The 26,330-nt window shown below is 41.8% G+C and overlaps 1 protein-coding gene across 1 annotated transcript in view; it reads left to right on the top strand.

Annotated features, from left to right (window-relative positions):
- Positions 1-25,823, top strand: part of LOC311099934 (BMP/retinoic acid-inducible neural-specific protein 1-like) — a gene marked incomplete at both ends in the record, with an annotated part of 78,323 nt that extends 52,500 nt beyond the window's left edge. The window contains 2 exons of the mRNA XM_084140650.1: positions 21,332-21,568; positions 25,591-25,823. Of these exons, the coding sequence (XP_083996776.1) occupies positions 21,332-21,568; positions 25,591-25,823 (470 nt within the window). The remainder of the gene's footprint in view (positions 1-21,331; positions 21,569-25,590) is intronic.
- Between the last annotated feature and the right edge of the window lie 507 nt (positions 25,824-26,330).

Below are 26,330 nucleotides of genomic sequence, written 5' to 3'. Positions count from 1 at the left end.
GTGCGTTTCGTCAGCCCGGCTCGGCCCGTTCCTGCTCCCAGCACCAAGTCTACGGTGCGTGTCGCCAGCTCGGCCCGGCCTGCTCCCCGCACCAAGCCAGTGGTGTGCGTCGTCAGTCCAGCACGGCCCGTGCCTGTTCCCCACACCAAGCCAGTGGTGTGCGTCGTCGGTCCGGCACGGCCCGTGCCTGTTCCACTGGTGCCTGGTCCGGCACCGGTCAGATGCGTTACGCCGGAGCTAGAGCAATCCGCTCCATCAGTGTGCAGTCCAGCTCCGGCCAGCGGGGCCAGACCGGACCAGGGGTACTTTGGGGGGTTGGAGAGGGAGTGGGGATCAGGCCCGGAGCCGGATCCGCCGCCAAGGCGGAGTGCCCACCCGGTCCCTCCCCTGTGGTATTTAGTTGGCGCGGTCGGAGTCCGCGCCTTTAGGGGGGGGTACTGTCACGCCCTCGCTCTGGGGACACTGTTATGTTGAGCCAGGGTGTGTAAATCTATGTTTGTATTTCTATGTTGGCCTGAGTGACTCCCAATCAGAGGCAACGAGTGTCAGCTGGTTGTCTCTGATTGGGAGCCATATTTAACCGTCTGTCTTTCACTTTGTGTTTGTGGTTTCTTGTTCTTATTTGGTTTGTTTATGTAACCAGAGATATCACGTTTTCGGCTGTTGTTTTGATCGTGTGATCATTTATTAAATATAAATATGTTCACCTTCAACGCTGCGCATTGGTCCTCCTCCTTAGACGATCGTGACAATGAGAGCCAGTTTCATCATAACTCTTGATGGTTTTTGTGACTGCACTTGAAGAAACTTTCACCAGTCAGGCCTTTATGGTAGAGTGGCCAGACGGAAGCCACTCTTCAGTAAAAGGCACATGACAGCCCACTTGGAGTTTGCCAAAAGTCACCTAAAGACTCTCAGACCATGAGAAACAAGATTCTTTGGTCTGATGAAACCAAGATTGAACACTTTGCCACCATCCCTACAGTGAAGCATGGTGGTGGCAGTATCATGCTGTGGGGATGTTTTTCAGCGGCAGTGATTGGGAGACTAGTCACGTTTGAGGCAAAGATGAACAGAGCAATGTCAGACAGATCCTTGATGATCCAGAGTGCTCAGGACCTCAGACTGGGGTGAAGGTTCACCTTCCATCAGGACAACGACCTTAAGCACAAATCCAAGACAACACAGGGGTGGCTTCGGGACAAGTCTCTGAATGTCCTTGAGTGGTCCAGCCAGAGCCCGGACTTGAACCCGATCAAACATCTCTGGAGAGACCTGAAAATAGCTGTGCAGCGACGTTCCCCATCCAACTTGACAGAGCTTGAGAGGATCTGCAGAGAAGAATGGGAGAAACTCCCCAAATACAGATGTGTCAAGCTTGTAACGTCAAACCCAAGAAGACTCGATGCTGTAATTGCTACCAAAGGTGGTTCAACAATGTACTGAGTAAAGGGTCTGAATATTTATGTAAATCTGATATGTCCAAGATTTCGCTACACCTGCAATAACATCTGCTAAATATGTGTATGCGACCAATAACATTTTATTTTATTTTATTTTGATTTGACATTTTTCAGACAGTCTTGTTCTGGGTACGTTTAATTAACACTTTCCATGTGTTTCATTCTCAAATGCCCTTTGACCTTTTAGACAATTATAGAAAGAACAAAAGTGATGACATTTAAAGTGTGAAGAGATCACATCTGGCCACAGTATGATATCACCCACCGTGCTAACTAAATTAGTTTTTAAAGGTACAATACAGTGTGTAAGATGTCCTGCTTTTCAATGATCATGTCTGTTAATGATATCTTGATATTAGAATATATAGCTACATATTTTGAATACAATGTGTAATAAACAGTTTATCCTGGCCAGGTCAATTGACCAGGAAATATAGCCTATCGTGCATGGAGTTTTTCCTAATCAGAAAAAACAGCTAGCCAAAGTCCCATACTCAGTACTGTACACTAGTTGGCTGTTTACACTGTTTGTGTGAAGAGATTTCAGATGAAGACCCATCATCTGGACCTCAGCATCCTCTCCAAGGTCAGAACCAGAGGGCATACTGGGGTAGAAGAGATCATTACCTCCACAGTGGAGATGTGGGGAGAGGCCTGCCACTGAATCTCAATATTGTGTCTTTGGGAAGGCCCTGCAGGAGCCAAGTCCCTGCACACGGCGGGGGGTTAACTGAGAGTTAGGGCCAGAGAATGGATCATTGTTCAGGCACAGCGTGTCCCAGAGATGGAGGTCAGGAGGGAGGAGATGAGCTGTGCTGAGTGGGCCTGTGTTTTTCTCTCTTTCTTTTTTTTCTATCTATATCTCTTTCAATTTCAATTTTTCTTTATCCTCTATTTACTTTTTCTATAACTCACTTTCTTTCTGTCTTTCACTCTCTCTTACTCAGTTTTTGTCTCTTTCACCATCTATATCTTTCATTCTCTTTCACAATTTTTTCTATCGTTCTTTCTCTATCCCTCTGCTCTCAGTGGCAGTTGTGTCTGTTGCTAGGGGAGGCCAGCTCTTGGAACATAGTTAATGGTACTGGGGATTTGCCACTACTGTGAATCATAAGTGGATGGATTCCATGACTTCTGAGAGAATTTGAGTGCTTCTTTGACATTTGCAGGTTATGAATCATAATTAATGATACAATACTGCAATAATAACTCCCAAAGGAGCTCAGGTGCTTAGTTTTTAGTGAGTTTATTTTTTATAAACCTTTAATAAGCTTCAATAACATTTTTGTTAGAGACTTGATTCATGTTGACATGAGATGCACAGCCTTAAAAAATTAAATAAGTGAACGGTAATCCCAGTGTAACAAACTAACTTCATGTCTAGCAGTATCTTCAGTTTACCGAGTGCGAAGTGGTGACAACCATTGTTCGATACCATTCAGTTACACATGGATCTTTGGCCTTTTTTCAAGCCTCACCATTTAATGCATTTGAACAAATTAGGATTAGGGATGCAGCCTCTCTGTATATTAGTATTCATAGTCACATTGGTGAGGACAAGCTGCAGTAATGGCAAACCCACTCCATTTCCTTCCTTTTAATTAAACTTTTTAATCACTTTCCTTTTTCCTCCAGTCTAATTCGTGCCCTCTAGTCTCGGCACTATATCTACCTAAAGGTATACAAAATCAACACAGAAAGAACTAACCATTCTCCATTACCTCTGTTTAGATTGAATCACATTGGGAACGTATACCAAGTGCACCCTGCATAACTAGCAATCTTTTTACTTCCCTTTTGGACCAGAACAGAGATACATTATGGAAAGAGCTTCAGAGAAATAAGCCTGAAATTGTTTAAACCAGCCATGATACTCAATCCAGCATGTACTGCAACCAATGCGAGAGGAACAGTGAGCTTAGTCATGGGCACATTTTCTCCTTTGACATTTGACTAGAACACCTAAATAACAACATGTTCAAAGGAAGATGTTTTTCTGGCCCTGCGTTGTGTGAGCCGCTGGCTTGCAACCACAGATAACATACACAGGTGATAGAACAATCAGCTCCCAGTGCTTGGATATTCCCTCTGTTTCCACTTAGATTTAGATTAAATGCTGCGACAGAATCTGACATCAAGGGAGCTACCTATCAAAGCAACCAGCCTCTTTTCTTTCCCCACAAGCAGAATTGCTAAAAGTAATGGGGCAAACTGAGTGATGCCTTCTTTTTCCCCCGCCTTTCTGACAAACCTCAGAATTTGAGATGACACAGGAACACTTTTTTGCATTAGACCTCTTGTGTGACTCACTTTAAGCTTTGCTGGACCATGCAAAGGCCTAGTTCATTGAGTAGTTTGGCCTATAATGTTTATAGTGCATATTCATGCATACTTCAATACATGTAAAAAAAGAAATGTTTAAGGACAACTCAATGGTATCATGTCTCATTATCCTTACCTCAATCCAACCTCAAATCTTTATTCCAAAGCTATTTACAGCTTTGGAATAAACACTTCCTCTGCTTTCCCTTTTGATTTTGCCAAATTAACTACAGTATACTCTTTATCCATTCTGGTCTGCCACTTCTGTAGCACTCTGCTTTCTTCTTGTAAAGATTTTCTACAATTAGTGAGTAAACACACTATTCTTTCAATCCTCATTCATTTATTTTTATCTTCTCTTTAGTACACCAACCTGAGTAACCCTGATATATTGGTTTGTTCTCAGACACACTACTTTGTGTCTCCGTGTGCAACTATAAATAATGTCACCCTATCAAGGAGAGTGAGAATTAAGTGAAGGTGGGAATTAACAAGTTGTAGTTAAAAGGGCAAGTCTTTTGTCATGTAATCATGGGATTCGGCCTGCATCTCCCATGAAGAATGGCGCATGCAGGGCGGTCGAGGACTTCAGAGGGCTCCTGCCTCCCACCCACTCCCCAAACCATCTCCCAGTCCCCAATCACCCCCGATATGGCCGTCATAAATTAGCTGCAAAACAAAAGCAAAGTAATTATCTTTTTTTCCCTCTCGCTCTCTCCTTCTCTCCTCCTTCCAGGAGCTATGGAGCCCATCTTGGAAGATTTATGAATATGTTAGAATAGCCTGAGCCAACAGTTTTCAAAGTAGTGAAGTGAAAATAAATTAAACAGGCCTCTAGGTAATTCATCTGAAGTGATGGATTAGATGCTCATCGCTCTGCTGCTTGATTCTTGTCCTTTTTTGAAGCAGCTGTAAAGATTTAGGAAACAAACAAACAAACATACAAATCAATGTAAACGTGTTTGATGACAGACTTGTCAGATTGATTAGGAAGGAAATTGACATTGCCATGGGAAAATATTGTATTAGATAGAAGAAGGAATTAATGTTGGACTTGTGTGTGTGATAGGCATCGCAATACACACATTCTCTCTCTGCCCCGCTTTCTCTTTTATCTCTCTGCCCCTCTTTGTCTTTTATCTCTCTGCCCCTCTTTGTCTTTTATCTCTCTGCCCCTCTTTCTCTTTTATCTCTCTGCCCCTCTTTCTCTTTTATCTCTCTGCCCCTCTTTGTCTTTTATCTCTCTGCCCCTCTTTCTCTTTTATCTCACTGCCCCTCTTTCTCTTTTATCTCTCTGCCCCTCTTTGTCTTTTATCTCTCTGCCCCTCTTTCTCTTTTATCTCTCTGCCCCTCTTTCTCTTTTATCTCTCTGCCCCTCTTTCTCTTTTATCTCTCTGCCCCTCTTTCTCTTTTATCTCTCTGCCCCTCTTTGTCTTTTATCTCTCTGCCCCTCTTTGTCTTTTATCTCTCTGCCCCTGTTTCTCTTTTATCTCTCTGCCCCTCTTTCTCTTTTATCTCTCTGCCCCTCTTTCTCTTTTATCTCTCTGCCCCTTTGTCTTTTATCTCTCTGCCCCTCTTTGTCTTTTATCTCTCTGCCCCTCTTTGTCTTTTATCTCTCTGCCCCTCTTTCTCTTTTATCTCTCTGCCCCTCTTTCTCTTTTATCTCTCTGCCCCTCTTTCTCTTTTATCTCTCTGCCCCTCTTTCTCTTTTATCTCTCTCTTTTCACACATGCACACACCCACAAGATCATAAGACAAATTGTGCAATTGATAAAATCCTAATGCAATTTGGAGAGCATGCAGTACAGTCTACTGATGTTAATAATGCGCCGTATCGAGCTGCCTCTTGGTATTGCAGCTGCATTTGAACTGAGGAATTATTCTCTTTATAAAAGTACACTTGCTTGGGCCTAGATAACCAATAATACCGGATCATTTCGAAGATGGTTAGCTGTACTCTTTATTTCACCTCTCTACACCGCCGTGGAGCCCCATCGTTCCCGGCTACCTGATGAAATCTCTCCACACTGACCTCAGGGTCAACTCTCAATTGAAGGTGGTCAATCCAGAGTGAGTTTCCACTTGGGCTGGCAGGACCATAAATCAGCTATTTCTTTCCTCTCCGGCAGCTTTAGGCCCCTCTGTGTCAGCAGGCAGCAGCAGCCATGGATCAGTTGGGCTGCCATGCTAGCTGCCTCCTTTCTCCTCCCAGCCATGGACTCACACTTTCTTGTCTCCCATCGATTGGGATTTTGTTTTTCTGATTGAAGGGTGCTCATTTTTGACAGATCAATATTACCTAGCTTCAAGTTTTTTACGGCCACTGTCGTCTATGGAGTTTAAAGTGCCTCTAAAAAGGGTTGATGTTTATGTCTCTCTGCAGCACTAGCAACCTCAAAATAGCTATAGATTGTGTTTTGAGCTTTGAAACCCTGTCATGTATTAATGTTCGGATTTTAATAAATATTATGTTGGTTTTGGCAACCACATCACTAATGGGAATCAATTACGGGAATGAAAGAAGCAGGGCGTTAATATTATAACTATTATGATCAAAGTCTAGCTCTTTCAACCTCACTTTTTCCATGTGACATTGAGATTTGAATTAGTGACACTTTCAGAGTAGTTGTATCTGTCTACAGCCGAGATGGAATTGTTGGAACTTGCACGCATCAGTGTCACACCTCTCTGGCTAGGCGCCTCCAGGATTCTTGTCGAATATGTGATTTGTGGCTTAATCCACAAAGTGTGTGAGATATCAGCGGAAGATCCCACCAGCCGAGCTCCTGCTAGCGCTGCAGTGCACAAGAACACATGGCTGCATGCGTTCAATTCTACTGGTGCATGTGACTGAGCAGCTTGTCCACTCTCACACTGCAGCACACACACTGCAACACACCAACAAACAAACACATTTCCAATTCCACTGTTTGAAAACATACCTTTGCACAGTTGATGACTACAGCTCTGAGACATTTCTATCACATAGTTGCAGATTGTGTAGGGACATTCATTTGATACCACCAGTACAACAAGCACTATGTTTTTGCAACAGTCTGCAGCCGCTACTATTACAAAAACTCATAAAAGTACTACTGTTAATAAATCAATAACATTATTGTCCCCGCTGTAGTTGTGATGCTGTGTTGGTACAGAAGAAGAAAACAAGTAATCATTGGTTTAGTATTGCCCTGACTCACCATGTCTCTCTGTGTCTGTGTCCAGTGTTCAGCTCCATTGGCAATATTTCAGCACCACGGACAGCTAATCTTGTGGTCCCTGCCTGATTCAATCCACCAATTGTTGCAAAGTGCAATTTCTGCCTTGCCCTTTCTGAGCAGGCGGTAGTCGGCCTGCATGCCAGGCTTTTACAGTAATTACGGGAGCCTCTCTCATTATTCTTTGAGAAAACAGATTAATTATTAGGTTCCTCTGTATAAACCAATGATGTATGTAAACTCTGGATTGCTGCTGCTATGCATTGGCCATTGAAAGGCTTTGAAGCCTTTGGTTGCGGGTTGTTCCCCAATGCTGGAAGGGGGGCCTGAGTGAAAAAGTTTGGTAACCCCTGATCTAGTGTATATATAAATCATTGGTATCTACCTGGTGTTGCTTCAGTGAATATGGGATTGGGCCACCACAATCCTCCTACTATATGCAACCCAAGCATTATTGTGGAGTGCATTCTAGGTAAACTACAGTAGCATGAATGCATTTCTCCAGATAAGCTCTGGCAGTGCTCTATTGTTCTACTAGTCTAGGTGTTAGCATAATGTGTTCCGATATTCATAAAAATGAAATGAAATCCAGTAGTCTACTTGAAAGATTAGGTAGGTAATACATCATGCATTTGTATGATTTTCTCAAAATGAAACCAGTGATTTAATTTAAGTGTTTGGAAGACATGAAGGGCAAGATGCAGAACATTATTCCTATTTATTCATTCTTAAATGAGGTTGTCACTCTCTAGCTAAATAATCTGCTGCACCAGCAGTCCTGTTTTACAACACAAGAGAGCTCCTAGCTTGTACCACACTGACAACGCTGTGGATAATCTGCCCAGAACAGACATAGAAACGCTTTAGCCATTTAAATGCTAAGTAAGGCACAGCCAGAACTGTAAAAAGCTGCATTCTAAAAGATGAGGATGTCTACAGCCAGAACGTGAAAAGTTGTATACCAAAAAATGTAAATGACTAGTTACATTAGGTACACTGTAGAGTCCTAGGTTGATCTGAACTAAGCGGGCACACAAAGCAGAGGAGTAACAGTTACGGTCTTAGCACCAACTTGCGGCCCCTTTGATTACGAAAGACATGGGGTGAGCCTGCGATGAGGAAAAAGAGGCGGATTTCCAGTTTAGAGGTCTTCATGTTTTATGCGGTACTAACAGGAGCCAGTGTAATTTAATGCCCCATTCAAAGTAATGCACTTTATTGCACCAGTGGATTAAGTAATGATTATTTTGCGAATTTGCGGCCACACAATGGTCAATTAATCTTTGACGAAACTGTAGCTTATGAGGCGGAGCATGGCATCACTAGGAGCGGCGAGCGTTGGCAAGGAGTCGTGAACGCTCGGCCGCCGCCCGCACTCATCCATCAGCATACCAAAATAGAACTCTGTCAGAATGAGCTGGAGCGAGACAGCAAAGTCTTGGGCACAGGACACTTTTCTGCATTCATGGGCCACTTTTTAGCATTCATGGAAGCCTGAGTCCTGCCACAGTGTATGCATGTTATATGTGAAGGAAATACTTTAGCCTATGATGTATGCAATCAGATTAGCTGGCTTTCAAGGTTCTATTTATTAGTGGCAGAGTCAGGCAGAGGGGTTGCTGTGAATTATGTGCACTGACAGAGCATGAAGTTGGAGGTTATCAAACGGTGGCTAAGGAATTCTGATATTTGCTTCCATTTTAATGGCAACTCTTTAGGGATCCAGCGTTAAACTCCCTGATGTGCTACCTCTCCGGCATCTGATGGTTTTTAGTGCTGTCTAAAAAATATACGGCACACATTTGGCTATAAACATATAATGGAATCAGACTAAATGTTTCAGACCCTTTTAGTCATAAAAATATGTTTTTTTTTTACCTCAACAGGATTCCTCTTCACTTTTTTCCTGAGGGCATAGGTTTGGTATGAGCTAAACACGTATCCACTGCAAGATATTTTGATATTCCCCACTGGGCACAGATGTCAATTCAACGTCTATTCCACATTGGTTAAACGTAATTTAATTGAAATGACGTGGAAACAACATTGATTCAACTAAAGTTATTACACTGATTTCGCTCCATTTTGATTTTGAAGAGACCATCAGATGGGGTGGTTATGACTGAAGAAGAGGAGGAGGAGAGAGAGAGAGAGTGAGAGAGAGAGAGAGAGAGAGAGAGAGAGGGGGAGAGAGGGAGAGGGAGAGAGAGAGAGAGAGAGAGGGAGAGAGGGAGAGAGGGAGATAATTAATTACAGAACTACAGAACAATAATTATTTAAATAACGATGAACTCTACAACCCAAAAAAACCTGTGGTGCTGATGGTATTTTAAATGAAATTATCAAATACAGACCACAAATTCAAATTGTCTATACTCAAACTCTTCAACATTATCCTCACTGCAGGATTTTACCAAATTACCACAATAGACCACATATATAGCCGCCACACTCTAAATTACAAACAAGTATACTGAAACAAAGGCAATATCTACTCATGTTTTGTAGACTTTAAGAAAGCCTATGATTCCATTTTATATTTTTTTGTAAACTAATAGAAAGTGGGATTGGAGGGAAAACATATGATGTTATTAAATCAATGTACAACTTAAAATAACACATGTAGAGCATAATTGACACATACCCTTCCCGTATTCGAATTGAAACAAGAGCCATCAAATTTTACAACCATCTAAAAACAAGCGACCCCGAAACAATGCCCTACAATGTCAAGAGATGAAAAAGAGACGAGTCCCCTCAGCCAGCTGGTTCTGAGGCTCAGTTCATTAACCCAAACCAACCCCTCAGGACAGCAGTCAGAAAATCTGGCCCAACCAAATTATGACAAAGCAAAAAAAAAAAGAATACTATTGGAAAGATACCACAAAAAATCTAAGTAAACTTCAATGCTATTTGGCTCTAAACAGACAGTACACGGTGGCAGTCCACTGTGACTGGTAGAAAACTGATGAAAACACTGACTAGGTACAGACTCAGTGAGCACAGCCTGGCCAAAAAGACCGGTCATCACAGGTAAACCTGGCTGCCCAGAGAGAACAGGCTGTGCTCACTCTGCCCCCAGGGAGAGGTAGAGACAGAGCTGCATTTCCACTTATATTGTGAAAAATACTTAGACCTAAGAGAATCTTTCTTTCCCAAAATGATCATTCAGTACAAAGAATTTGAAACTATAAAGATTAAGAAAGAAAACTAATATTTATTGGGTGAAAAGACACCATTTGCTAATAATGTGGTCTCCTGCCACAACCTGGGGGATGGCCAGTGTCAAGTGCAATGTAATGTCAATAATATTTGCCATTTTGTTTTGTTCTGGCTTTCTTACCATGCCATGTGGCTTTTCAGTCATGTTGAGACTGGCCTACTACTATTGCTTTAATTTATTATTATTATCATGAATATTGTTGTAGTTGCTGTTAATGGTAATACCATTTCCACTACTACTATAACTATTATTATTGATGCCTTATTGCTGTTGGTCCCACCATTGTTGTTATATGTGTACTTTGACAATGTAAGTAATTTGACTTGCCATGTCAATAAAGTCTACTGAATTTAATTTAAGAGAGAGAGAGAGAAAGAGAGAGAGAGAGAGAGAGAGAGAGAGAGAGAGAGAGAGAGAGAGAGAGAGAGAGAGAGAGGGAGAGAGAGAGAAATGGGTACGGACTGAGAGAGAGTGGTGTGCTAGAGAGGATGAAGGAGTGAGAATGAGTCAGAGAGGCAGAGAGAAAGTATCCACTGAGCACAGAAGTCAGTTCAACGTGTAGTTTTGATTTACTTTTGGTTGAGTTGTCAACGAATGTGAATTCAGAGTGAAATCAACAAAAAAAGCACTATGTCATGGACATTAATTAAATGTTGGGTGAAAAAAAATACAACAGTTCCTTATGTTGATCACTTTTTGGAAATCCAATCAATTTTGACGTTGATTCAAAGGCATTACATTGAAAATAATAAAATAATAATGACGTCTAAACAATGTTAATTAAACCAGTTTTTGACCAGTGGGTAATGAAGAGAGTCAGAGAGAGAGGGGCTGTGTCCGAAATATGGCTTGCCTACTACTTACTTAAACTGCATACTGTGTACTAATAGTACACATACTATTTAGAACATACTGTTTCGTAAAAGGTATGCAGTAAGCAACAAATATCAATATACTACTCATCCACACTGAGAAGAGGTCATCGAATGTGCAATCGTGCTTGTTCCCCACCATTTGTACATTTTTGTAGAGCGTGTTCTACATACTACATTTTTGAAATGTCACATACTATATAACTTTAGATTTTCACATACATACCAGTGGAGGCTCCTCAGAGGAGGAAGGGGAGGACCATAAAAGTAGTGAAACATTAAAAAAGTTATCCTTTTTAGATAAAACTATACTAAATATATTGACGTCACCAAATAATTAATTAAACACACCGTTTTGCAATGAAGGTCTACAGTAGCCTCAACAGCACTCTGTAGGGTAGCACCATGGTGTAGCCAGAGGACAGATAGTTTTCGTCCTCCTCTGGGTACATTGACTTCAATACAAAACCTAGGAGGCTCATGGTTTTCACCCTTCTTCCATAGACTTACACCGTAATTATGACGACTTTATGAGGACGTCCTCCAACCTATCAGAGTTCTTGCAACATGTTGTCCATCCAATCAACGGATCATAGAATGAATCTAGTACAGAAAGCATAAGCTACAGCTAGCTAGCACTGCAGTGCATAACATGTGGTGAGTGGTTGACTCAAAGAGAGAGAAAGACAATAGTTGAACAGTTTTGAACAAATTAATTTATTCAAAAATTAAGGTGAAGCAGCAGAGAGAGAGAGATAAAGAGATATTTCATTATATATTTTTTTCAGTTTCACTTATGCTAGCTTATGCAGCTAATTTGGCTTACTCAACAACCTGTCTCAAACAAAGATGAATGATATCTATGTTAGCTAGCAGGCTAAGGCTATCCAATTCAAGGTAAGCTTCTGTTGCAAAACATTTCTTAAACAGAAGCAAACAGAACGAAATGGGATGGACCTATCTGAATTTGTCCAATAAAAACTCTCGCTTTAATTACAAAATGTAACATTTTGCAACTGTTTTGGACTAATGATTACACCCTAGATCAGCTAGATGCAGGAAAGAGTGTACAAGGCGGTATTGGATGTGTCAATGTCTGTCACCTTGATTACTCCAATTTGTCTCTCGACGTTATAAACTTTCATTTGTAGACTAGGTTGTAGCAACCTCATGATGGGTATAGGGCAAATTTGAGTATCATGTAGTAGCCTAGAACTATCGATGTTACATTGAGCTGGGTGAATGGAATATGAATAACAAACAGAAATAAGGCCATGCTCATTAAAAAAAATCAGCCTCCTTAATCTTAAACGGCACCGACCGCCACTGATATGCAGTGGGGAAAAAAGATATTTAGTCAGCCACCAATTGTGCAAGTTCTCCCACTTAAAACGATGAGAGAGGCCTGTAATTTTCATCATAGGTACACGTCAACTATGACAGACAAAATGAGGAAAATTAATCCAGAAAATCACATTGTAGGATTTTTTATGAATTTATTTGCAAATTATGGTGGAAAATAAGTATTTGGTCAATAACAAAAGTTTCTCAATACTTTGTTATATACCCTTTGTTGGCAATGACACAGGTCAAACGTTTTCTGTAAGTCTTCACAAGGTTTTCACACACTGTTGCTGGTATTTTGGCCCATTCCTCCATGCAGATCTCCTCTAGAGCAGTGATGTTTTGGGGCTGTCGCTGGGCAACACGGACTTTCAACTCCCTCCAAAGATTTTCTATGGGGTTGAGATCTGGAGACTGGCTAGGCCACTCCAGGACCTTGAAATGCTTCTTACGAAGCCACTCCTTCGTTGCCCGGGCGGTGTGTTTGGGATCATTGTCATGCTGAAAGACCCAGCCACGTTTCATCTTCAATGCCCTTGATGATGGAAGGAGGTTTTCACTCAAAATCTCACGATACATGGCCCCATTCATTCTTTCCTTTACACGGATCAGTCGTCCTGGTCCCTTTGCAGAAAAACAGCCCCAAAGCATGATGTTTCCACCCCCATGCTTCACAGTAGGTATGGTGTTCTTTGGATGCAACTCAGCATTCTTTGTCCTCCAAACACAACGAGTTGAGTTTTTACCAAAAAGTTCTATTTTGGTTTCATCTGACCATATGACATTCTCCCAATCCTCTTCTGGATCATCCAAATGCACTCTAGCAAACTTCAGACGGGCCTGGACATGTACTGGCTTAAGCAGGGGGACACGTCTGGCACTGCAGGATTTGAGTCCCTGGCGGCGTAGTGTGTTACTGATGGTAGGCTTTGTTACTTTGGTCCCAGCTCTCTGCAGGTCATTCACTAGGTCCCCCTGTGTGGTTCTGGGATTTTTGCTCACCGTTCTTGTTATCATTTTGACCCCACGGGGTGAGATCTTGCGTGGAGCCCCAGATCGAGGGAGATTATCAGTGGTCTTGTATGTCTTCCATTTCCTAATAATTGCTCCCACAGTTGATTTCTTCAAACCAAGCTGCTTACCTATTGCAGATTCAGTCTTCCCAGCCTGGTGCAGGTCTACAATTTTGTTTCTGGTGTCCTTTGACAGCTCTTTGGTCTTGGCCATAGTGGAGTTTGGAGTGTGACTGTTTGAGGTTGTGGACAGGTGTCTTTTATACTGATAACAAGTTCAAACAGGTGCCATTAATACAGGTAACGAGTGGAGGACAGAGGAGCCTCTTAAAGAAGAAGTTACAGGTCTGTGAGAGCCAGAAATCTTGCTTGTTTGTAGGTGACCAAATACTTATTTTCCACCATAATTTGCAAATAAATTAATTAAAAATCCTACAATGTGATTTTCTGGATTATTTTCTCTCAATTTGTCTGTCATAGTTTAAGTGTACCTATGATGAAAGTTACAGGCCTCTCTCATCTTTTTAAGTGGGAGAACATGCACAATTGGTGGCTGACTAAATACTTTTTTCCCCCACTGTATACAGTATATACCGTATATACACTATATATACACTGAGTATACAAAACATTAAGGAAACCTGCTCTTTCCATGAGATAAACTGACCAGGTGAATCCAGGTGAAAGCTATGATCTCTTATTGATTAAAATCCACTTCAATCAGTGTAGATGAAGGGGAGGAGACAGAAAGAAGGATTTTTAAGCCTTGAGACAATTGAGACATTGATTGTGTATGTGTGCCATTCAGAGGGTGAATGGGCAAGTAAAAAGCTTTAAATGCCTTTGAACAGGGTATGGTAGTAGATGCCAGGTGCACTGGTTTGTGTCAAGAACTGCAACGCTATTGGATTTTTCACGCTCAACAGTTTTCCATGTGTATCAACAATGGTCCACCATCCAAAGGACATCCAGCCAACTTGACACAACTGTGGAGTCAACAGCTTTGAAGACCTTGTAGTGTGTGTGTGTGTGGGGGGGGGGGGGGTACAACTCAATATTTGGAAGGTGTTCCTAATGTTTGGTATACTCAGTGTATACCCAGAAAGCCTACTATTTGGAACACAAGTATGGGTATTCGGACACGGCCAGAGAGTGATCTGATTGTGCTGAGCAGTGACAGTGGTCGTGTCCGAATACTCATACTAGCGCAATACATACTTGAACTGCATACTAATTTTGATGTTTGATCTAGTAGAATTCACTCGTCTTTTCAGACTCAAGTGTTTGACAACAGCTGATAATCAGATAAATTGACACGCTGTACCAAAATGAATGAATGGCGGTAGTTAGATGACACATTCGGAGTACTATTTTCGAAATTTCACATACTATAAAACATTCTTTCTTCGCACACTATTTAGTACGCTAGCATGGGTATTCGGACATGGCCGGTGTGAGTCCTGCAGTCTGGCCAGTAATGCTGTAATACTTACAGGAGAATAAGAGGCCCTGGTGCTTGCAGGGTGTATAAGGGGGCTGAGGCACCCGGTGTTATTGTGCACTCGGCCGCTGGCACTGCCTCTGTCAGCGAGCGGCGTCGATCCGTGAACTCGCCATCTGGATTCCCCCACAAATCACATTAAAGTTTCAGGTCCAGGAATACATCAAGCTAAATGAATATTGGCTCCGGGGGCCGCAGACAGGCCTGATGGAGAAAAAGCCCTTCGCAATCCAACTCTTTGTGGTTAGATATGATCCATCCATCCATCCCTCCCTCCCACTTTCCCTTTCTCATCTACCCCTGATGGGCACTGGGACTGATGAGGTGGACAGACAGAATAGTGAATGGAGTATTATGTCACAGAGAGAATACAAAGCAAGGTTACACAGTGGAAGTACATGTGGTGAGCATACTGAGACACAGAGCAGAGGGGGAAAGGGGGATACCTACACTGTAAAGCTTTTCCCTGTAAATTTACAGCATTATACTGGCACCACAGTGGCCAGCTTAATACTGTAATTTTGCTTTACAGCAGAGATGCTGTAATATGTTTTACAGTACCATTTTCCTTACTTTAAAGACATATTACAGCATCCTTGCTGTACATTTACAGGGATGCTGTAATGTTTTACAGTAAGGAAAATAGTACTGTAAAGCAAAATTACAGTATTAGTCTGGCAACTCTGGTGCCAGGATAATGCTGTAAATGTACGGTGAATTTCTACCTGAAATCTAAGTGTAAGAAAAACAACACATTGGTACATAAAATACATTTATTCAAATTGGTAACAACATAAAAAAACAAATTAACAACAGAATTGACAATAGAAGTTACAAGAAGTTAACACATACAGTATGTAACCAAATAAGATAATCATTACAACACTAATATAAAACCAAATTGTGTGCCTGTGCGTGTGGGCTGTGGGGGAGAGAGAGCCAAAGAGAGAGAGGGAGACGGAGTTAAAATTGGGATTGGGTACAATCCTAGCTCTTCCGATACAGAGCTCCGAGCTCCAACATGCAGGACTAAGTTAAATAAAACAATGAAAATAGAAATAGTACAATATACATAATAACAACTGTAGCAGTGATTAATAAATACATGTCCATTGGGGTGGACATTGACCATAGGGGGAGCAGCAGTCAGACTAGAAATTATTGGCCAGTCTTCCAGTTTTCGCCATAATGCTCCTGTGCCACCTGCGTCTGAGTAAGGAAAATGGGAAGAACAGGCCATGGTTCGGATGGCTGAGGTCCCTGATGTTCTTCTTGGCCTTCCTGCGACACCTGGTGTTGTAGGTGTCCTGGAGGGCAGGCAGTGTATTTTGTAATTTGTATTTATTAGGGATCCCCATTAGCTGCTGCCAAGGAAGCAGCTACTCTTCCTGGGGTCCAAACATATTAAAACACTTACACTTACATATAAAACAAAATATAAAACAGTACATCATATAACATTATTACACCACTACCTATCTACAATACAAAATGTTTAATACCACCATACAACAATATCACAATGTGTGCGTATGCATGTGTCTATAACTTTGTGTGTGTCTCTTCACAGTCCCCGTTGTTCCATAAGGTGTATTTTTACCAGTTTTTAAAAATCAGATTCTACTGCTTGCATCAGTTACCATCAGTTACCTGATGTGGAATAGAGTTCCATGTAGTCATGGCTCTATGTAGTACTGTGCGCCTCCCATAGTCTGTTCTGGACTTGGGGACTGAAGAGACCTCTGGTGGCATGTCTTGTGGGGTATGCATGGGAGTCCGAGCTGTATGCCAGTATTCCAAACAGACAGCTCGGTACATTCAGCTTGTCAACACCTCTTACAAAAACAAGCAGTTATGAAGTCAATCTCTCTTCCACTCTGAGCCAGGAGATACTGACATGCATGTCATTAATGTTAGCTCTCCGTGTACTTTTAAGGGCCAGCCGTGCTGCCCTGTTCTGAGCCAACTGCAATTTTCCCAAGTCCCTCTTTGTGGCACCTGACCATACTACTGAACAGTAGTCTAGGTGTGACAAAACTAGGGCCTGTAGGACCTGCCTTGTTGATAGTGTTGTTAAGAAGGCAGAGCAGCGCTTAATTATGGACATACTTCTCCCCATCTTAGCTACTGTTGTATCAATATGCTTTGACCATGACAGTTTACAATCCAGGGTTACTCCAAGCAGTTTAGTCACCTCAACTTGCTCAATTTCCACATTATTAATTACGAGATGTAGTTGAGGTTTAGGGTTTAGTGAATGATTTGACCCAAATACAATGCTTTTAGTTTTGGAAATATATAGGACTAACTTATTCCTTGCCACCCATTCCGAAACTAACTGCAACTCTTTGTTAAGTGTTGCAGTTATTTCAGTTGCTGTAGTAGCTGACTTGTATAGTGTTGAGTCATCCGCATACATAGACAAACTGGCTTTACTCAAAAATGTAAGGGGCCTAGACAGCTGCTCTGGGGAATTCCTGATTCTACCTGGATTATGTTTGAGAGGCTCCCATTAAAGAACACCCTCTGTGTTCTGTTAGACAAGTAACTCTTTATCCACATTATAGCAGGGGGTGTAAAGCCATAACACATACGTTTTTCCAGCAGCAGACTATGATCGATAATGTCAAAAGCCGCACTGAAGTCTAACAAAACAGCCCCCACAATCTTTTTATCATCAATTTCTCTCAGCCAATCATCAGTCATATGTGTAAGTGTGCACCCAATGGTGCGTTCAGCTGCGTGCATCACCCTCTGAAGCGCCTTGCGGTCCGCAACGGTGGAGTTGCCATTCCAGGCTGTGATGCAGCCTGATCTATGATCAGGGGGTACTCTGTTTGGGGTAAGGGGATCCAGAGGAGGTGAAACACACAACAGCGAAGTTAGCGCCGCATCAGGTGTTCCTCATGGGGCTCAATAACAAACCTCCTCAATTCTGATTTGTCAGCGCTTCTCACCCATATGACAAGCATAGAAACATTAATAATATAATGAGAGACAGAGAGCACCAGGGCTGTTACTCTGTGGGCAAAAAGACAAGGGACATATCAACCTGGTGTCGTGTGTATGTGGACTTACCTCACTAGAGGTTTTCATTCAAACTCAGTGAGCTCTTGGAAGAATGGGGCAAGGTAGGGATTGAGAACAAACAGCTGGCTTCCTCTGGGCCACCTTGTCATGCACTTTGTTCCATCTTCAGGATTCATCATCTTGGGTTGAGTCAAACCTACAGCATATATCCAATATAGTTTATGAAATCAATAATAGGCCTTGAACATATACAAATAAGACAGCTAGATACACCTACTTCAAACCCTAGCAAACTAATACAACATTGCTATAGCCTACACAATATCACAGATTATTTTACCAGACTCACAACATTTTCCTTTCTAGCTGTGCCACCAAATATTTACGAACTACTGGTAAAGTGAACAGGTTTAGCTAATACTGTAACATTATGGAACAATGTTTTTTAAATTAAACAAATGGTTAGAGGGAGATGCAATATGGACAATCCCGGCCTACAAAACAATGATTTATGTTGCGCAGATGAGAGCCAAGTGAACCGAATCACACAGGGTTGTGACAGCTAAGGAGGACACTCTGTCCCGGTATTTTAGCCATCTAGATGGCTACCAATATTGGTTATTTCTTGTGTAGGCTGCTATCCTACTTGACATACTGTATAATCCGCCACGTTACTAATTTCCACAGCCGGCACTGTGCTAGGCTACAGCTGACCAGTGGCACTGCACCTTAGGTCGGCAGGCACCTCGAAACAATATTGTGCACTGGTCATTCGCGTCAGCTTTAGCGGCTCGCGAGTACGGCCCACAACGCTGTTTATGTGTAAAATGCGGCCATCTTTTGAACTGCTAAAAACAAGCCATTTTCTCTGTAGTAATAACGGTCACGAATCTGCGCTCAGTGTATTCTCTCAGAGGCTGCGATACAGCCTGTAATCACAATATTCTCTCTGTGATGTTTTTCTAGGTCGCACAGCTAGATATCTATGAGCAATTTAGAGCAGACCGAAATGGCTTTTGTCAACTTGAACTAGCTAGCTAGCAAACGTTAGCCAGCTATCTAGTTACGGTAGGTAAGGAAACATGCAGTAATTCAACATTGGCTTGCAATAAATATGCTTATAAACAATGCAAGGTACCTACCCAGTAGCTGCTGAAAATATTCTTACACTTCACAGCCGCTTTAAGAAGATATTTACTAAACTAGTCTGAGCTTCATATGTCTCACCTGACAGCTTGAGGTTGGCGCCTGAAACTGATAATTTGAATCTACAGTAGGCATAAACTATTACTGTAAAGAAATACAGTATGTTAGAAGAATTTTTACAGGAGGCTTCAGAATTACAGTCAATAACAGTCTTTTTCAGCATTTTGCCCATAATGCAGTGCAATCTTCAGCATGAATGCTGTAAAATACATGAACGGTATTATACTGTGCATCCTACAATGTTTTACTGTTAAAATTACACAAAAGTCTTACAGTGTAGTCAGTTGCACAACTGAATGCATTCAACCGAAACATGTCTTCCGTATTTAACCCAACCCCTCTGAATCAGAGAGGTGCGGGGGGCTGCCTTAATCGACATCGGCGCTCGGGGAGCAGTTGTTGTTGAGGGTTAACTGCCTTGCTCAAGGGCAGAATGGTAGATTTTTCCACCTTGCCGTCTCGGGGATTCAAACCAAGGACCTTTTGGTTACTGGCCCAATGCTCTTAACCGCTAGTAATCTTTGTATGCCTATGAACTACTAATGACAGACTCGTTGCACTCAATAAAACTATATGAGTGTTCAACGGTGTGCATGTATCTATCTTTCTTTCATGCCTCTGCACTACTCTCATAGAGCTAGGTTGCACAGAGGTAGTAATTGAACTGTAGTAACCTTAGAGATGCACATGGTTTCAGTTATTAGTCAGGTAACATGAAAGGAATAGGATGAGTTAGTATTATAAGGATAGCCACCCACAGCTAGGTTTAATTCTTCACAATCTTTGGTAGCAAATGATGAACTTTGATAAGTGACGCTTTGGGATTTAGCTTCATGTATTAGGCTCATATCACTTTGGATCTTAAGACCTTCATTTACTTTGAAACCACCCACCAGTTTTCAGTTGAGCTTTTCTTGTGGATTTAATGAACGGCATAATCATATTGATTCTCCTGCTGTTTATTTGCTGGCAAGATATCGTTAGATACAATAATGTGTAAAAATAGATGGCTGCACTGCACAAAATGTATTTGCATTTCATTTAGTACCGTATTGTTTTGTTGATTTTGAAGCCTGGTTTTCATGTTTGGGTAAAAAGCAAGTATGGGAACATAATTAGTACAATCACTCAACAGCCCAATAACACATTACGTTATGGTCTCAGTTGCATATTTGCAGAGGCACTGTTTGCACTAACATCAAAGCTATTAAGAATATATTGCCTTGCCAAGATGCGGTTTCATTACATTTTTTCCAATCCAATGGTTTGTATTGCCAAGGATTTATTTCCAGGACTGAAGAGAAAGGGTTTTGACTTAGCTGTCAGAGCTTCTCTTCTATTAGATCCCTTGGGTGAGATATAGACGTGCTGGAAACTGAAAAGTATAAATACCTTGTCAGTTTTAAGTGTGAAGAAGTGCTTTCAGTCCAACGAACTTCCAGATTACTAAGGCTACGTCACCGCTAACATAAGAGGCAATTATCTATTAGCAGCATGTTGCCAAACCATATGCACACACATACACACATACACACACACACACACACACACACACACACACACACACAAGGAATAAATTACTGCTGTGTTAAATAAACCAAGACACAACAAGACAGCAGCCATCAATCACTGTTCCATTTTGTCACATCATGAGTAGCCCTCCGGAGAAAGACAGCTCAAAGTCAAACATGGGCAAACTTTTAAACCAACTCTATAAACCCTGTTCAAAACTCATCAATATACGTTAATGTACAGAATATGTCATGACAAAAGTGCAACCTGCAAACCCCATCAGTGGCTTTCCTTACTGTTATAATTTGAGGTATACTGTATTGGTTTGAAGGTATAGACATGCAAAATAGTATTATAATGTACGTCGTCCATCCCCTATGTGATGTAGTACCACTATTGTTTTCTTACTGCTTATAATTACAGCCAGGTTCTCCCATCCAAGTATTTTTTGTGTGATGTCATTTTTCATGTCACTCAAACAATCCTTATTTTCCAAACATGTATATCAAAATATTCTCACTGATACAGGTCTGCAGGTCAAATATTCAGTTCAAATACAATTTTATACCAACCTCAAAACAGTGTTATAGATATGTGTCTTATGAACCATTTCCCTTTGTGTTCCAGGTCTCCAGGTCATCTTTCCAGAGTACCTCCAGGAGAAGTTTGTCCAGTCGGCTCTGAGCTACATCATGTGTAACGGGGAGGGGGAGTACGTCTGCCAGAACAGCCAATGTATCTGCATGTGTGCTGACGAGTACCCACAATGCAACTGTCCTATCACTGACATCCAGATCATGGAGAACACCCTGCTTGGGCAGGCGGAGTCCTGGGCTACCTCTTACAAGGACTTTGAGAACTCAGGTAAGCAGGGAAGGATATGGTAGCAAATTCTAGTTTACTGTAAGTCTTGTTAGACTACTGTACAGTCTACTATAGTTTTGTTCAGCCATGTGTCTTCGTCCACAAACACGATGGTTGTGGTAAGTGATGTTACTGTTGAGTTCAGGTAACATATTAATTAACATCATGCTTTGGATTGCAATTTAATGTTATTTTAGCCCATCCAGCAACTATATTCCTAAAGTAAGGAAGAAACAAAGATATAGTGGCTTGCAAAAGTATTCACCCCCTTGGCATTTTTCCTATTTTGTTGCCTTACAACCTTGAATTAAAATGGATCTTTTGGGCAGGTTGTATAATTTGATTTACACAACATGCCTACCACTTTGAAGATGCAAAATATTTTTTATTGTGAAAAAAACAAGAAATAAGACAAAAAAACAGAAAACTTGAGCGTGCATAACTATTCACCCCCCCCCCAAAGTCAATACTTTGTAGAGCAACCTTTTGCAGCAATTACAGCTGCAAGTCTCTTGGGGAATGTCTCTATAAGCTTGGCACATCTAGCCACAGGGATTTTTGCCCATTCTTCAATGCAAAACTGCTCCAGCTCCTTCAAGTTGGATGGGTTCTGCTGGTGTACAGCAATCTTTAAGTCATACCACAGATTCTCAATTTGATTGAGGTCTGGGCTTTGACTAGGCCATTCCAAGACATTTAAATGTTTCCCCTTAAACCACTAGAGTGTTGCTTTAGCAGTAGGCTTAGGGTCATTGTCCTGCTGGAAGGTGAACCTCCGTCCCAGTCTCAAATCTCTGGAAGACTGAAACAGGTTTCCCTCAAGAATTTCCCTGTATTTAGCGCCATCCATCATTCCTTCAATTCTGACCAGTTTCCCAGTCCTTGCCGATTAAAAACATCCCCACAGCATGATGCTGCCACCACCATGCTTCACTGTGGGGATGGTGTTTTCGGGTGATGAGAGGTGTTGGGTTTGCGCCAGACATAGCGTTTTCCTTTATGGCCAAAAAGCTCAATTTTAGTCTCATCTGACCAGAGTACCTTCTTCCATACGTTTCGGGAGTCTCCCAAATGCCTTTTGGCGAACACCAAACGTGTTTGCTTATTTCTTTAAGCAATGGCTTTTTTCTGGCCACTCTTCGTAAAGCCCAGCTCTATGGCTTAAAGTGGTCGTATGGACAGATACTCCAATCTCCGCTGTGGAGCGTTGCAGCTCCTTCATGGTTATCTTTGGTCTCTTTGTTGCCTCTCTGATGAATGCCCTCCTTGCCTGGTCCGTGAGTTTTGGTGGGCGGCCCTCTCTTGGCAGGTTTGTTGTGGTGCCACAATCTTTCCATCTTTTAACAATGGATTTAATGGTGCACCGTGGGATGTTCAAAGTTTTGGATGTTTTTTTAGAATCTAACCCTGACCTGTACTTTTTCACAACTTTGTCCCTGACCTGTTTGGAGAGCTCCTTGGTCTTCATGGTGCCGCTTGCTTGGTGGTGCCCCTTGCTTAGTGGTGTTGCAGACTCTGGGGCCTTTCAGAACAGGTGTATATATACTGAGATCATGTGACAGATCATGTGACAATTAGATCCACACAGGTGGACGTTATTTAACTAATTATGTGACTTCTGAAGGTAATTGGTTGCACCAGATCTTATTTAGGGGCTTCATAGCAAAGGGGGTGAATACATATGCATGCACCACTTCTCCTTTATTTTTTATATTTTTCATTTCACTTCACCAATTTGGACTATTTTGTGTATGTCCATTACATGAAATCCAAATAGAAATCCATTTAAATTACAGGATGTAATGCAACAAAATAGGAAAAACACCAAGGGGATGAATACTTTTGCTAGGCACTGTATTTGCCTTAGATTCAGGTTAAATTAACTAAGATAGCAATAAAGAAGATAACAAATGATAAGGATATCCCATGACTAGGCTCCTCTCTTGGCTTCCCTCTCCGGTTTGCGTAGAGGCCAATTATGACTATAGGACCATTTGCATATGGATCTCAGCTAGGCTCTAATGACCGGTCTTAAGCCAGGGCTACTTCCACTGATCTGTCCTCAAACAAAACACCAGATGCAGGTCTTTACAGCATCCAATATCCACAGCAAACAGTGATATAATGGTATATCCACTGACAGTAAGCTCTAAATCCAGCAGTTTTTTATTCAGATGTCGTCATTTTACGTGAGTCACCTTCCATAGAATACACCACATAAAGCGTGCATGTTAACTTCTTGGAGCCAATCTGCAATAAAGTGTGGTATGAATAATTCAGCGGCCCATTCAAACGCCTTCTGGTTTAGAAGAAGGCTCTAGCAGTTAATTGTAACAGTCAATTCTCTCTACACCCCTCAGTCAAGTTTCACTAATCATGCCATAGGCTAAATGTGTGTGAGGAGCCATTGTCACTCAGTCACATAGGGAAGCCACCCACCATGCAATCAGTACAGGCCACTACATGAACCCAAGGGTGAAACAATAACTTCTGTAGATTTTTCAATGCATGGCATTAATGTGAGATGAACCCACTGCATTATATAGCTTGCAAAATAGAAGATGTGACCTTGAAAGATATGTGTGTGTTTGTGTGTTTGTGTGTGTGTGTGTGTGTGCGCGTGTGTGTGTTAAGGGTAATGGTTTTGATGTGTGACTATTTGGTGTGTGGGTGTGACTATTTGGTGTGTGTGTGTTAGTGTGTGTACATTTGTGCGCATGGATGCACGTGTGTGTATGCGTGTGAGCCTGTGTGTGTTGAATATTTGTCTCAAGCAGCAAGCAATTCTTCAAAACCGATGGCATCATTATAAAACTGTTACAATTAAAACTCAATCTGCATCGTTTCAGTTGGTGAAACCCCATCAACAAGCCACCATATTCCACATGCCTAGTGAATGACCCATATAGAGGGGCGGTTATGTCTGGCCACACACATATACACACACATACTCAGCCACATCCCCTGTCTCATCCCCTACTGATCAAGTCAGAGTAGTGAAGTACAGAGGATGTTGGACCGGGATACTCCCAAAGGGAGTCGCTCAGTATCCACCTGACGGGGCTCATACTCATATATTATTAACAAGTAATAAAAGGAGACAAATAAAACCTGACAGCCATACATATATATTTATATATTATAGAGGACACAAATTGAGTTTGAGTCGCTCAAGGTCATTGGCTGCAATATATCCACTGAAGAGATTTCTAAGATGAAGTGCCTACAGTATCAGATAGCCATTTTTAAAAGAATACATAGAAGGGGAGAAAATTGTGTATTCCTATTTAAAGGTAGACTACGATTTGACGCTGATGCAGAAAGTACATTTCTGCAACAACTAAGAGCATTGAAGCATGACCCACTGGGCACAGACATCAGTTCAATGTCTAGTTTTGATTTACATTTGGTTGAGTTGTCAATTAACGTGAATACAACGTGAAATCAACAAAAAATATCACAATGTCATTGGATTTACTGTAGGTTCAAAGTTGGGTGAAAAAGAGACACAATTCAACGTTGATTCAATGTCATCACTTATCATTTTTGGCTTCTTGGAATGACATGGAAACAACATTGATTCAACCAGTTTTTGACCAGTGGTGAAGCTAAACTTCTCTGCTGTTTTGGTCCCCTGGCTACCAAGCTCTAATAGCGTAAAGCGAACCTGTGCACATCCGCAGATACAGTGAATGAATGTGTAAGATGGAAATCTTGCATCTCGCTCATCTCAATATCTGCGGTGCTGCTTGTGGTAACGTCATTTTGCTGAGTCTACCTTTAATGAGAGTATTTTGTTTGATCAGATGTATTATAATCATGTATGCCAATGGTATTTTGAGAGCTTAATTCAAGGCATGTAATGCGTCATGATACACGCAAGCTTCCTTGTTCAGGAAAACAACACCTGAGAACAGAAAGCACAGGAAGGAGACTGATCCAAGGTTGCTCTGACAACAGACAATCTTTGTCTGTGTCCCTCAAGATCTCTTACACACACTCCTTCCCTCTCCCTCCTCTAGATGAGTTTAAGTCGTTCCTGAAGAGGCTGCCCTCCACCCACTTCCTGCCGGTCAGCAGTGTCCACCTCCTGTGGGGCAGTGACTGGGACCTGCAGGCCCGCTACCGCCTGCTCCAGAGCTCCCTGGAGACCCAGAGGCTCAAGATCCAGCGCACCGCCCGCAAGCTCTTTGGCCTCAGCATCCGCTGCCACCACAACCCCAACCACCAGATGCCTAGGGAGAGGTGGGTCTAAGAAGCAGTAAAAAGGCATTATGTAACCCTGCTGCATTGTGTTGTAATGTGTTGTTTTGATGATGCAGAATTTTGGTGCCAATGCTGTGGACCACGGTATCATGAAAGGTAACTTAGAAATTTAGATAAACTGCAACCAAGGTGACAAAATTAATCTGTGAGAGAACTCTGTTAGGTAGGGGATTTTCTGTATTCCGTATCAGTAATGCCTGTTGAAGTACTGTATGCGAAAACTTTATGATACAGTACATGATGCTTTTTGACTTTGAATTTCCCGGCTCTTATAGTTCGGTCCATGAAATCATGTAAACGCCCAATGAACCCCAGTCCTACCTAGTATTTCACAATGCAGGATGAAAAATAATCTAACCATGGGAGCTCTCTGGCCGGGTCAGTGCACAATGTGCCATCACCTACTGTGACTGCAGATAGCACGCTTTGCTGCACACATGGCACTGTGTTAATGCTAATGCTGTCTGAAATGCATTCTAAAATGGAGTCATTCCAC

The sequence above is a fragment of the Coregonus lavaretus genome, assembly GCF_964263955.1.
Source record: "Coregonus lavaretus genome assembly, chromosome: 24".
Taxonomy (NCBI): domain Eukaryota; kingdom Metazoa; phylum Chordata; class Actinopteri; order Salmoniformes; family Salmonidae; genus Coregonus; species Coregonus lavaretus.
The sequence above is the reverse complement of the archived record's forward strand: the minus strand, read 5'-3'. Positions and strand labels throughout refer to the sequence as shown.